This window comes from Anomaloglossus baeobatrachus, chromosome 2 (genome assembly GCF_048569485.1).
Source record: "Anomaloglossus baeobatrachus isolate aAnoBae1 chromosome 2, aAnoBae1.hap1, whole genome shotgun sequence".
Taxonomy (NCBI): domain Eukaryota; kingdom Metazoa; phylum Chordata; class Amphibia; order Anura; family Aromobatidae; genus Anomaloglossus; species Anomaloglossus baeobatrachus.
Window position 1 is genome coordinate 84,606,176 of NC_134354.1, and position 15,052 is coordinate 84,621,227.

Consider the following 15,052-nt stretch of genomic DNA (forward strand, 5'->3'; position numbering starts at 1 on the left):
TTCCCCCTCTGCAGCTCCTGGGCTGCATTCTAGCAAGGTTCCTGTTGGTTTTTTGCTCCGTTTTAGACCAAATATAATACTTTATAAAGGTGTACCTTTTGGGATGCAAATTTTCTAAATCGTCCATGGGGGCGGGCTCTCTGGTGTCCGGTATGTCCATCCTGCCGATTTACAACGTCCCCCAACGAGATTATGGGCGGCGCTGTGATTACCATTGCAAGTGCCCACCCAAAATCTCGTGGACGCGCTTTCCTCTCTGCCTCCAGCGTTCTGCGCAAGCGCTGGCCGTAACCGGTGGTGTCCTGCTCCGATCCTCCCATCTATTTCCTGCTACAGGGAAAGATGGGAAAGAGGGGACGTGCGGTCATCTGGCCAGCGCTTGCGCAGAACGCTGGAGGCAGAGGGGAAAGCGCGGGCACTTGCGATGACAACACAGCGCCGCCCATAATCTCGTGCCTGCGCAAACGTCACCAGCGGTCACACTGTGCACGCAGTGCACAGTCCCGCTACAGTGGCACTGCGCATGCGCCGGACCACGGGCTCACTGGGCGGCATCCTGGAAGTATGAAATGCTGCATTGGGGGACGGCGTAAATCGGCAGGAGGGACATAACGGACACCAGAGAGCCCGCCCCCATGGACGATTTAGAAAATTTGCATCCCAAAAGGTACAACTTTATAAAGTATTATATTTCGTCTAAAAGGGAGCAAAAAAACAACAGGAACCTTGCTAGAATGCAGCCCAGGAGCTGCAGAAGGGGAAACATTTAGGTTTAAAGCAAAATTTCTGATGACAGGTTCCCTTTAATGAAGTAGAAAAGTAGAAAATTAGTTAATGATTCTCCCATCTAATCCAATAAGGCGATCTCAAGGATTGTCACCCTCCTGTATAATGTCTTACAGATGAGAATCATGTTGGACACAGGACATCCTTTCTCTGTTAAGCAGCAAAGTATTCATCCGGACAGACCGAAACAGTTGAAACCAGAAGTTTCCATCCACTATCTAAAAAGATACATCTGCAGGTTTTTCTCACTATCTGTTATGAACTCAGAATAAACTTTTCCCGTTTTAGGTCAATTAGGAACCACAATTATTTATATTTGCCAAATGCCAGAATATTGAGAGAGAGAATGTTTTAAGCCATTTTTATTACTTTCTGCAAAGTCAAAAGTTTACATGCATGCAAGTCCACAGTTCTCTAAGGCTACTTTCACACATCCGGTTTGAGCCGTGCGGCTCAATCCGGCTGTGAAAACTATGCAACGGATGCGGCGAAAACACCGCATCCTTTGCATAAGTTTTTACATGCGGCCTGTCCGTTTTTTTCCGGTTGCGGCATGCTACTGAGCATGCGCAGTGGAAAAAACGCATGCGGCGACCGGATGCGTTTTTTTCCGCATCGCGCCGCATCCGGCCTCCATAGGTATGCATTGAAAAATGCGCCACAGCGGCCGGATGCGGTGTTTTTTGCCGGAGCAAAAAACGTTGCAGGGAACGTTCGATCCGGCCGCGGCATCGGCTAAATCTGCCGCATGCGGCAAAAACCGGACCGAACGCAAGCCCCTGCGGCACAATACGGCACTAATGTAAGTCTATGCAAAAAAACCCGCAACCGGCGTTACAAAAGCCGGTTGCGGTTTTTCTGCAGAACGCCGTATTGTGCCGCAGACCAAAAATCCGGATGTGTGAAAGTAGCCTTAGGCTACTTTCACACATCCGGTTTGAGCCGTGCGGCTCAATCCGGCTGTTAAACCTATGCAACGGATGCGGTGAAAACACAGCATCCTTTGCATAAGTTTTTACATGCGGCTGGTCCGGTTTTTTCCAGTTGCGGCACGCTACTGAGCATGCGCAGTGAAAAAAACCGCATGCGGCGGCCGGATGCGTTTTTTTCCGCATCGCGCCGCATCCGGCATCCATAGGCATGCATTGAAAATGCGCCGCAGCGGCCGGATGCGGCGCGATGCGTTTTTTTTTTGCCGGAGCAAAAAACGTTGCAGGGAACGCCGCATTTATTTATTTTGCCGCATCCGGAAAAAAACGGATGCACCGCAAAGCCATCAGGTACAATCCGGTTACAATGCAAGTCTATGGGGATAAACCGGATGCGATACCGGATCCGGTTTACCCGTTTACCCGTTTTTTTCCGGATTGTACCTGATGGGAAAAAACTGATGTGTGAAAGTAGCCTTACTGAGATCTTGGCTGATTTCTTTTGAGCTTCCTATGATGCTACACAAAGAAGCCGTGTGTTTCAGGTGTGCATTAAAAATACATCCACAGGTGTGTCTCTAATTAACTCTGATATTGCCAATAAACCTATCAGAAGCTTCCAAAGACATGACATCATCATATGGGCTGTCCCATATTGTTTATAGGCGTAGTACTCTTAGTGTATGTAAACATTTGACTTTGCAGAAAATAATAAAAATGCCTTAAAACATTATATCTCTCATTATTCTGGCATTTGGCAAATATAAATAACTAGCTGTAGTACCCGGCGTCGCCCGGGATAGTAACTGTATCTCTGTCTCTCTCCCAGTCTCTTCTGTATCCCTCTCTGTCTGTTTGTCTCTATGTCTGTTTGTCTCTGTCTCTCTGTCTCTCTATGTCTGTTTGTCTCTCTGTCGCTCTCTCTCTTTGTCTGTCTGTTTCCCTGTCTGTCCCTCTCTATCTCTTTCTCTGTCTGTCTCTGTCTGTCTGTCTCCCTCTCTGTCTCTTTCCCTCTCCGTCTGTCTCTTTCCCTGTCTGTTTCTTTCCCTGTCTGTCTCTTTCCCTGTCTGTCTCTTTTCTCTGTCTGTCTCTTGTCTGTCTCTTGTCTGTCTCTGTCTATCTGTCTCTGTCTATTTCCCTGGCTGCATTGTGATATGCCAATATTCTTCTGAAGTTCTCGCTGCATTGTGGTTCCCAGCTCCATTGACTTTAATGGAGGCAGGTTTTTTTGGCAAATAACTGTAAAGGGGTTAAAATTTCCTCTCAAAACATAATGTAACTATGGAATAAAAAGCGCAAAATAGGGTCTTACCCGGTATAGGGTTTTTGTCTAGTGCTGAAAACGCACTCACCTGGTGGGGTTGTCTTGTAAAGCTGTAGGGGAAAAAAGCGCAATAGGGTCTTACCCGATATGAGGGTAGAGAGACAGAAAGAGGCACACTCACCTGGTAGGGTTGTGCCAGTCACAACACCCTATGGTCGCATGTGAGTGATTATAGTGGTTTAGCAGCGGCCCCGGGGAGCAGTTAATAAATAAATCAAATGGAATGAAACCGGTTTAAATTCCGCGCTAGAAACCACAGATGCTGTAGATAAAAAGATTTTCTTTATTTCATAATTCTACGCGTTTCAAAGGCATCTCTGCCTCCTTCTTCAGGAACAAAAATCATAATTATGATTATGATTTTTGTTCCTGAGGAAGGAGGCGGAGATGCCTTTGAAACGCGTAGAATTATGAAATAAAGAAAATCTTTTTATCTACAGCATCTGTGGTTTTTAGCGCGGCATTTAAACCGGTTTCATTCCATTTGATTTATGTATTAACTGGTGGGGTTGTGTCAGTCACAACTCCTTTCTGCACAAGTAACGGTGGTGGTCAGCAGCTGCCCCGAAAGTAAATAGTATCATGATTAGGGAGAGGAATACGGGAATAATACTGATTTCCCTTGTCCTGAAGAAGGAGATGGTTATATCTCTGAAACGCGTAGACTTATGAAAATAAAGGGATTTATTTAAAATCTTCTGGATCCTGTGGTTTTAGCGCGGCCTACGCCCGTATTCCTCTCCCTGTTTATGATACTCTCAAAACATAGTCTGATGACGTTCCCTGAGTCACATGAGGTGTCTGTGCAAAATTTTGTGATTCTACATGCGACGGTGCAAATTTCTTTAGCGGACATACACAACCTGCAGATGTGTGTTTTTACATAATGTATGTAAACTCCTGGTTTCAATTGTGTGTGTGTATATATATATAATTTCCACTAAACTAGGCGGTTTCCTCATGACACCAATGTTTTGCAGTCATTTTCCTGGTATGATAGAGAAACCTAGTGATTGCCACGTATTTTCCAGCCCTACCTGTTAATTCTTCGGTATATAACAACAATATCACTTTAGGATCTTTTGGCATATTTTCATCATATATATTCTATGCATCAATACTGTTACTATGCACCGAAGATATCACAATGTCTCATATGCCCAAAATAGGTGCTTAAATCAAATCTGTCAGCAGGTTTTTGCTATGGAATCTGATAGCAGCATGATATAGAGACACTGAGCCTGATTCCAGCAATACTTCACTTACTAGATTGCTTTGTGTACTTTTGATAGAATCCCTGATTTGTCTGATGTAGCTATAGCAGAGCTAAGACTTCTGGGCTGTGTATAACTCACCCACACCCCTGACTGGCAGCTTCCTGTGTACACTGTGAATTGTCAGCAAGCTGCCAATCAGTGTTGGGGGTGGGGTTGCACAGATTAGCTGGTCTGGGCTGTACATAAGACATAATCCTCTAGTGATAATCTGTTGCTGATAAAACACTGATTGTATTGAAACTACAGCACACAGCCTAATAAGTAACACGTCCCTGGAATCAGATGGTGTTTTCAGATGAAATAGCCAAAACCTGCTGTCACATTCCCTTTAAGACCTGCTATTTCATCAAAGCACCTAAGGCACTTTGAGTCTGTTCAAAGGTCCATGTTTGATAAAATGTACTTACTTGCTCACTTTGGGCATAGATGCCCTGTGGCTCGTCGTACTCACAGCTATCCCTGTGAACTTACACAGATATAGCCATCAGTCTCTGAGTTTGTCTGCCCATTGGAGTTCTAAGCACAGAATCAGTAGAGAATTAAGTGGCTACACCGCTATCTATACTGAATCTTTTCCTAAATAAAACCTGCTGCACAGATGGAACTGCAATTTTAATGTGACAGGTACCTTTGAGTATATATTTCTAAAGATATATTATAATTTTAAAGTGGCCATGGAGAGCATTGAGCCTCATACACATTGCCATCTGACTGCATCCTTGAAACCCCAAGACTTCTATGAGGCTCTAGTAGCTTTATACAAAGCATGCAGATTTTTTTTCCAATAAAAAATGGTATATTTCATTTTGTGCTATCAGAGCATGGTGTATTTAGTTGCTTCATGTAACAGCACAGTTCTAAATAATGCACTTCTATAATTTCAATGTCTTTACCACCTTGCCTGTTTTTCTCTGCCCTCCCTGAAACTGTGGATGCTTTCTCCCCTCTCCAAACTGGAACTCTGTGTAACCCGCTCCCTACTCATATCTCTAAGGCCAGAGTCAGACTTACGAGTGACTTGCATGAGTCTCGCATCGGCATTACCTCACACGGCTGCACACTCTCCTGACAGGAGCAGGTCAGCTTCAAATATTTCTATGCAGCCGAGACGCTCCTGTCCGGATAGTGTGCGGCCGTGCCGGGTGTTGCAATGCACTTGTGACTCCGGCCTAACTGAGAGAAGAGAGAACCATTTCAACAACAACAAGACCCCGCAACGGTTGCAGCTCTGATGGATTAGTAACACTTCCCTAAATAAAGAACTTACAAACACTTTTCAGCAGCAACAGGGTAGGAGATTTTTATTGAAGACTGTTAAAAAAGTTGCTTAACCTTAACTTTAGGACGCAAATGAACAATGAAAAAAAAAATCTTGTGTGAAGGAGAACATATCCATTAATAATATCTAAGACTGGTTTATTAGTAGCTGGATACAAGACGTCTTTAAATAGAAGGTAGCAATATTTAACCAAAACATATCACTGATCACCTTGACCTAAATTTACTGCTTATTAGTATCTCATAAACAGAGCATAGCTGGGGTGACGCAGTTTGTCCTTGTGATTGAATCAACAGCAGCAGGAACTTTAAGTCTCAACGTTCCTAAAAATGTTAATGGTTTTCTGTTGCTTGACTTCTAAATGGGAACCACGACTAATTCATTGTATTTGGCATTAGCAGAAAGAAAAAAAGAAACCGCACAACATATTAATGTGTGTATGCGAAACATAAGGCCCCGTCACACACAGAGATAAATCTTTGGCAGATCTGTGGTTGCAGTGAAATCATGGACATATTGTTCCATTTGTACACAGCCACAAACCTGGCACTGATTGTCCACAATTTCAGTGCAACCACAGATCTGCCACAGATCTACCACAAATCTACCACAGATCTACCACAGATCTACCACAGATCTACCACAGATCTACCACAAATCTACCACAGATCTACCACAGATCTACCACAGATCTATCTCTGTGTGTGACAGGGCCTTAAGTCCTAGTGCCTCTAGTGTATATGACTAGATCTTTGGCGAATTTCCCATCATTTTATTTTCTGCGTGGTCTGAAGAGCTGTGAAAAATATGTTCACTGTTTGCTGTTTCGCTCTCCGGTGTTGAGGCGGTGAGCAGGACCCATGGACTATTAGTAATTTTACTAATGATAGAAAAGCCCAGGATCAGCCTGATATTGCTGTATGAGATATATGGACTTTACTAGAATCAGGTGTATTGTTTCCTTGGATTTAAAGGGAACCTGTCACATGATAAACACTATTAGCCTGCAGATATGGGGTTAATCTGCAGGTTAATAGCGTTTGAAAGCTGCCCAGTGCCCGCACATCCAATCCCGGCAACAATCGGATTTCAGTCATGCAGGTGGATCCAAAAAGTGATGGCTGTAACCACCCTCCACCCTGACTGACAGCCGCTCAGCATTAAACCCGGCTGTCAGTCAGTGCAGGAGGGAGGAATGGTTACATCCGCTCAGCATTAGACCCGGCTCCCAGTAAGTGCGGGGGAAAGTGGTTACAGCCGCTCAGCATTAGGCCCAGCTGTCAGTCAGTGTGTGGAGGGAGGGGTGCTTACAGCCACGCAGCATTAGACCTAGCTGTCAGTCAGTGCGGGAGGGAGGGGTGGTTACAACCACTCAGTATTAGATCCAGCTGTCAGTCAGTGTGGAAGGGAGGGATGGTTCAATCTGCTCAGCATTAGACCCAGCTGTGCCAATGCGGCCCCGATGACTGATGCCCAAACGATGTTGGGAGGATTAAAGTTCATGTCCTCCTGGCAGCAGGTTTCGATGTACACACAGTGGGCAGGGTTCAAACACTATTAACCTGCAAATTAACCCCATATCTGCAGGTCAATAGTATTTTTTTCACATAACAGGTTCCCTTTAAAGAGTACTTGTCACCACTCTGGGGCTGCACTTTTTAATTAATAAATGCGTTTGCAGCCCCAGCGTTGTAATTTTTCTAAATATCATGCATTAACAGCATTTTCTAAATATCAGCATTAACAACACTTTCTAGATATCATGTATTAATAAAATTCTTCAGAAGGGTCCCTGATGTGGTCAAAAAAGTCACGACTATCTAGCAAAAGTCGGGAATGAAACTCCCTGGGTGTGAGGTACTGGCATGTAGAGCGGGATCCTACAACCCTCTCTGTGTAGGAGAGAACTCTAACTCTTTACTACTTTGCTCAGCTGTTACCGGACTGTAACCGCTGTACTGATGATATTGTTTGGTAAGATCTTAGTAGAGTAAGCGGCAGCATTCATGTATCGCAAAGACTGAGATCTGGCTTTCACAATGTGAGCAGCCTCAGAGTCCTGTGGGATCCCTCTCTTCAGTCCTAAAGTTCGGACCCGACTTGTGCTATAAAGTCAGAAATCTTGCTACAATATACCATTCACTTGAATACAACTGTGTTTGCAGTTCCTTGATTAGAGGTGCCCCAGAAGAGCCAAAATAGGCTTCTGCCCATTTGGGATTTCCAGATTTGGGATCCCATCTGTTCATAATGGTATATCATATCCTAGTGATATGTTGCATCAATTGTGATAGAGATAATTTGTTAAATATAAGAACTGCTGAAATGATTAAAGGTGCCCATACAGATAAGATGACAGCTATGTGTTCCAACTATCCTATACACATAAAGGCTTGGGTGAGCATTCATGTGTTTTCAGTAGGAAGAGGGGAGCTAGTCGCTGCCAGTCTCTTCTGACAGTGGATTATCTCCCAAGGAAACAAAAGGCATTTAAAATTGAACTACCTGATTATTCACTTCCTTTACAATTTTTGTAGGGTTAGAATTTGGAGTCTCCTATACATATACTCTGTTGGTCACATAGAAATTAATAGTTGATTCATAGTAGTTGATAACTAGCTACCTGTTGTGCCCGGCTCCAATCTCTGCCAGCACATAGTGGTCACAGACCGCTCCTGCCGGTGATTCCGCTGACATCATGTCATCAGAGAAGTGACTTCTTTTCTGTTCTGCTGTGCCGACATCATGTTGATTGAAAATCGGCTCTCCGGTACCTAACTGTGGGAGGCTGGCTGTCAGTTGGCATGATTCCAGCAGTCACGTCCCGTCAACATAGCAGCCCAGAAGAAGAAGAGCTGCTCTATTGACATGGAGTTGAAATCGCCGGCAGTAGTGGTCTGTGCCGGCTGCCGTGTACAACAGGCAGATAGTTACCTCTGTTAGCAAGTGCCTGCCTGTTAATTTTTAGTTAGATAGTAAAAAAAAAATTGTGTTTTGTGTAGTTATTTTAGCATGGCCCTATTTAACATTCATATAAATGTTTCCACAGGCTCAATGGACATGTCCAGGATGCCCCTGCAATAACATATGGCACCTATCGCGGATCTAGGAGAATCAGGAAACTTCTAAAGAGACGAGCCGATGTAAATTCACCAATCCCAGAGAAAGAAGAGAACCCTGAAAACTCATCTGCTGGAGAAACTAACACAGAAAATTGTTTGATGTTGCATGAGTTGGTAAAAATGGATCCAGCCCCAGATCGAAATTGCCAGGATGAAATTCCTCCTTCCAAGATTCATAAAAAAATGCAATCAAAACTGGAACCACTTGAACAAAATTCCCAATTGCACAATGATGACAATATAATCCAAAACGCAAAGAGCTCAAAACTCACAAATGATCAAGAAGTGGAAGCTAATGATCAGCCTGTATGCTCAAACAGTGAAGAGGTCCAGCCTAAGACTATCTCAGAAGTAGCAGAGGGACAACAACCAAACACTGAGAAACATATAATAGATGTCCCACAACTGAATGCAGAAGAATCCTCAGAATTTTTGCAACCAAACACTGTAAGAAGCTTAAAAGATATACAACCAACCTCAGAAGGAAGTTTAAATGTTCTAGATCACATCAAACAAAATGTGGAGAACTTAGAGGATCATTCCATGGTAAGCTCAATTTCCGAGAACTTCGAGCCAAATAATGGACAATATACAGACATTGAACCAAAGGAAATAGATATTTCAGATACTGTTAGGCATCAACAACCAAATTCAAAGCAGCCAGATCATCAACCAAATCTTAAAGAGAGTGTACGTTTTCAAAAAATTCTACAAACAAATACTGATGACAATTTAACGTCTGAAACAGATCCATCTCCGAAGGAAGCACAGAGCATCTCACTTAATACAAATGGAAATATGGAAGAATGCATGACAGAGCACACACATGTTACTTCCGATAGCTCAGATTCTGAAAAATGTGAAAAATTTTCAGTAAAAGATAATTTACAGTCAGAACTTGAAGACACATTGATGAGAAAACAAGAATTACAGCAAAGGCCCAAAAAAAGCAAAGAGGTTGCAGTTGATTTCGGAAGCTGTGCAGCTGTTGACATGCAAAGTGCCTTAAAACAATCCCCTCTGGAGGTGGTTCTGGATTCACAGGATATGGAAGGAAATCAGCAAGCGGTTCAAGGGAATGTGCATAGTAAAGAAATACTACATAAAGATCTATCAAAGACTTTACACCCAAATGCTCACAACATAGTAGAAAGGTCAAGTGACAAAAATTGTGAGGGAGTAAACTTGCCAACTTCTGATTATTTGAAAGTAGAATCAGGAAGAAGGTCAAACGTTGTAGATCTCCAATCAGAGGGAGAGGTTGTCTCAAGAAGCACAGAAGATGTAGAACCAAATACTTTTGACAATTCAGAATTAAGGGAACAACTTCAATTATCTAAAGAGAAGTATCCGAAACAACCAGACCAGGAGTTGAACGGTACATTTTTAAATAAAAACTTATCAGAATCCAAAGACATCCCAAATTTAAATCTACAAGTGATTAAGGTGCCCAGAACTTCTGAAGATCCGAGACAAATTGACAAAACTGAACATCCACTTACAAACGTTAACATAAGTCCCGAAAATAATGAAGAATTACTAAAAAATGAACCACAGCCAGATACCAACCCATCCGAATTGCACAATACATTTTTAGATAAAACATCTCAATTAAAAGATTTCCCAAAATTAAATTCACAACTAAGTGAAGCATCCAGAACCTCAGAAAATATGCAACAAATTGAAAATGTAATTAACATTATTCCAAAAAATAATCTACAAAAAGATGGAGAAATTCCACAGCCAAATGCAGAAGTAACAACCCTTCAATTGAAAGAAAATTCAGATGAATCTCCAATTAAGTCTGCAATAATTTCAAAAATGATAGAAGACCAGAAACCAAATACACATGTTGTGGCCAATGTTATACAAGCAAAAGGAGAAGAACCGTCAAAGGTCAATTTATGTCTAGAGCCAAATTCTGAGGATCACTTTTCTGAAAATAGCAACAACTCTTTAGTCTTCAAAGTCTCACAAAAATGTGAATTTGATAAGGGATTAACAGAGAACAGTTGTATTAGTGGTTTGGCCAGTGAAGACAATGACGTTGTAAAGAAACAAAATATTAAACCTGCACATTTTGTAAAGAATACCGATAACAGGACAATACAGGAAAACTGTTTGAATGATATTTCATCTCCTAATAAAGACTGTGACATTGTAAAATCCCGGGATATTTCATTTGATAATGGTATTGAGTGTCGCTCACCATCTCCAATCACAATGTCTGACTCTCCATCATACATTGACTGCAATGATGTTCAGATTGACAGTCCAAATGATTCGGGTATTGTGTCCTCACAAGCTTATACGCCAGATGAACACATGCAATTTAAGCCATTTCATTCTGAAATATTCAATAAAAATGTTCCATATTCATTTTCAATTGATCAAAAGAGTGAAGAGCCTTCCACGCCAAAGCCTAACATTATCGTCAATGTACAAAGTGGGCCAATATTGCAAAATAAGGAACCAATAATGAACATTATTACTGTACCGGAAGAAACATGTGGATCTCTTGCAGCTAATTCGCCAAGTCTTAAATCCGTTAAAATTTCAGCCCCAGACAGACCCAGCATCTTAAATTCAGATGTTTATGTTGCTAAGGTATCCATGAAAACTGTGAACATTGAAGAAGTCAAATTACCCTTTGGTTTGTGTTCCGACATCATTTCTGTAGCTAAACTTGAAAGCCCAACTTTTACAAAAGAAGTCATATGCATACCAAGCTTGTCACCTCCACCGACATGCATGGAAAATACATTCCAGGTTTCCCACTCCAATGAAAACAGTAAAGACTTTGTTACAAGTGGGGAGTTGCCCAACAATAAAGGACAATGTGTTACTTTGAATAAGTTTGAGAAACCTCAGAAAAATTACTTGGAAACGGATGATTTGCCATCATATAAGGTCAGTGATGCAACTATAAACCGTGTTAGTGATTTTCCTAGTAAAGACGATAATGGCAGTATTCCACCTTATACCTGTATTCAACAAGAATCAACCAAAATATCAGATAAATCGCCAAAAGTCTTAATGGAAAATTTAAAAAACAATAATATAAATGTTACCAATAGTGACAACATCTTAAATGTTTCCCTCCAGGCACATAAATCACAAAGGGAATTGGCAAATGAGACCAATATGTCCAGTGATTCATTGAAGGAACTTGGTGAATCACTTGCAGAAATAACTCCAAATACAAAAAAGAATCAGAAAGAAAAGTTAAATAATTTACTGTTACATTCGGCGTTAATCCATGATGTTCAAGACAAAAATGAAATAATTTCTTCAGGTTCTAAGAATGCAAAAATTATCCTTCCAGGCAAGGACCACTCTCAGTCATCAAATGAGTTATTCGAGAAAAAAGCCAACGAGATTATTTTCAGTGTGTTGCATTCTGCCATTGATGAAATTCAAAATATCAACCAAAGTCTAACAGACATACAACACATCAAAGAGAGTCGAAGTGAGAAGAATAAAGATCTGGAAGACGATCCTGATCAGATCCTAGTTAAGTGTTCAGGGAAACCTTCTGACCATATACTTAGAGAAGACACAGATCTTATCATGTCCATGGCGGTGGGAATAGTGAATAGTGTTGTATCGTCTTCTAAACAGATGGTGGTTTCCAAGACTGTTCCGAATGACCTATGTAAGGATATGGCCACAAATAAAGCCACGCAACAACAAACAATAAGTGTTTTTAATGACTTATCCACGGACAATCAAAAAGGTCCAGTTGAGCAATCAACAAACTCAAACCATGCTGTTCCGTCATTAGGCTGTGACAATATAATCAATCTTCCTTTTTGTGAAATAAATTCAAATGTTCTTCATGCGACTGAAGTGTCTCAGATTCTTGTGTCTGGGCAGAAAACAGAACCTAATTTATTAAACAAGTTGGGTTCAAGAGTTGCCAAGGATATGAGTGAAAATGATGTGGACAGTACAGTAAAAATTAAAGATTTAACAAAGACAGATGAAGAGCTTCCTGACTTTTCGAGAAACTCTGTGAAGGAAGACACCTACGACTCAATAAATCAAAGTTACCTCAATGGAGATCTTACTTTTGATGACATGTGTTGTGACAGACACATAGAATCCATATCTCGTGAGACTGAAGGATCAATGGAAGACCTTATTTATAATAATATTGGTAAAGAACACAGTGACATTTTAGAGTTCTCTGACTTCTTACAGTTTTCAGTATTTAGTAGCCGTTATGTTGAAATAAGTGGAAGTGATGATGAGTCAACAGATGAGGAAAAAGATAGTGGCAGTGAACAGGCCTCTGACATTGATTCATTTCTCCCAGTGCAGTCAAGGCGGGTCAAGATTTATCCTTATGCTCTGTCACCGATATACGAAGACGATAGTGCTTGTGAAGACTCCATGTCCAACAATAGTTCTCCAAGGCATAATGAGGGTGCATCAGCAAGTAACAGTGGTCATGACCATTCCTCAATCTTATCTCTTCTGCAGTCTGTGTCAGATCGCTTAAAAGAGGCTGATTTGGAAGACACTTCCCATGAAGATATAAATTCATCTTCGAGTAATGACGTTTCTGACGGATTTAATAAGGAGGGAACACATGAACTAGAGGACATCACCAACCCTTCTAAGACAAGCCTTCTTGCCGCAACAACAGGTTTGTTCATCACCAAATCCTTTGGAGAAAACAAACCGAATCCGGCTTTAGGACGTCAGTCTTTTCTTCTGAATTTTACGTCACAGCCTGACGTGTCTGGGGAAAAATCCAGCAATTCTGTTCCATGTCTTAGTAGTGAAACATCTGCGTCACCATCATCTGAATCAAATCTGAATCAAAGCACAGATCTTTCTCCGAGTGCAGCTTCTGTCAATTCACTGACTTCAGATCCTGTAATGTCTGCTCAGTGCTCTGCTCCAGATCACAAGCCACGCGTGGCTCCTAAAAGTGTTTATTATCAGTATTTCCATTCTACTCAAAACTACTTATCTAATACGGAGAATAATGAAAGCCCTGCTAAGGAGGAACTAGAATACTCCAAGATGAAGGCAAAACGTGATATGGTGAGAATTGTTGCTTACATCTGAATTATTTCTTGTGTCACAGCCTACCATATACTCTACATGAGCTTATTGAATGAAAACCCTACTAATACTGGGCTTAGGTGTTTACCATAATGATTCCCAGCCTTTTCTGTATGATTGTGCCTACTTCCCTACATAGGACCACCCACTGGACTCCTCAGTATGAGCGTGAATCTCAATTAATGAGTTGCAAGTCATACAAAACAAATAGTTCATGAAACTCACCTGCTTGAAGAATCCAAGGCTGGAATCACAGTATGCCGGTGGGCATATGGATCAGCTGGTGTAGCTCAGCATAATGGAAGAAAGGTAGAAGTCCAGCACAGCCATCCGATAAATTAAAATTTCTTTATTAGTTTATTTATTAGTTTATTTATTAAAAAGACAAAGATTGGGAGGATAAAAGTCATGTTCTGACACGTTTCGAATTCTTTACGCACCCTTAGCCATAGCGTATTAAGCAATATATGCTATAACTAAGGGTGCGTAAAGCACTCGAAACGCATCAGAACAGGACTCTTATCCTCCCCATGTTTGTCTTTTTATGAAGTAACCTACTAAACAAGAAATTTTAATTTCCCAGATGGCTGTGCTGGATTTCTACCTTTCTTCCAGTAGCAAGTCATTCTACAGCTTTTGACAACCTTTTGGTCCTCCAACCATCGTTAACATGATAAAGAATTAAGCATGCTCGATTTTAATATGTTAACTTCTATGTTTCCCTGGCCAGAGAAAAGTGGCGTTTTACCCTTTCTCTAACACTACCAAGTGTGCCATGTTTATGGGAGGTTAGGAGAGAGCTAATTCCTCTGACATTATGCAGCGAAAAATCTAAATAAGACAAATGTAAACAAATCATCATGATTTTGAAAACAAGAAAAAAGGGGAAAATTAAAAAAAATGAGGAAAGGGAATATTATTCACTCAAAGGCCCATAATATTGTACTTTATACATGGATTTTTAATAAAGAAATAGTTCTACTATCCTGGAGAAAACAAGACTGGTCTTTTACACTTTAAAATATTGTTTCAAAACATTAAAGGGACCCTTTCACCAGATTTGGAGACTATGAGCTGTGGCCACAACCACTGAGCTCGTATATATAGCATTCTAGAGTATTGTATGTAAGAGCCCAGGCCGCTGTGTAGAACATAAAAAACACTTTTATAATACTCACCTAAGGGGCGGTCCAGTCCAATGGGTGTTGCTACTCTCCGGTCCTGCGCCTCCTCTCCCCGCTCCAGCGCATCCTCTCTGC

At 41.4% G+C, this 15,052-nt stretch overlaps 1 protein-coding gene across 4 annotated transcripts in view; it reads left to right on the forward strand.

The window, feature by feature from the left end:
* The window catches only part of CRYBG3 (crystallin beta-gamma domain containing 3), a 246,891-nt gene that overhangs the window by 134,563 nt on the left and 97,276 nt on the right, over positions 1-15,052 (forward strand). For all 4 annotated transcript variants that reach the window (XR_012750420.1, XR_012750421.1, XM_075335127.1 and 1 more), the window contains one exon: positions 8,645-13,772. Coding sequence is in view for 2 of the 4 variants with exons in the window: in XM_075335127.1 (XP_075191242.1) it covers positions 8,645-13,772 (5,128 nt within the window). In the remaining 2 variants the exon portion in view is untranslated. The remainder of the gene's footprint in view (positions 1-8,644; positions 13,773-15,052) is intronic.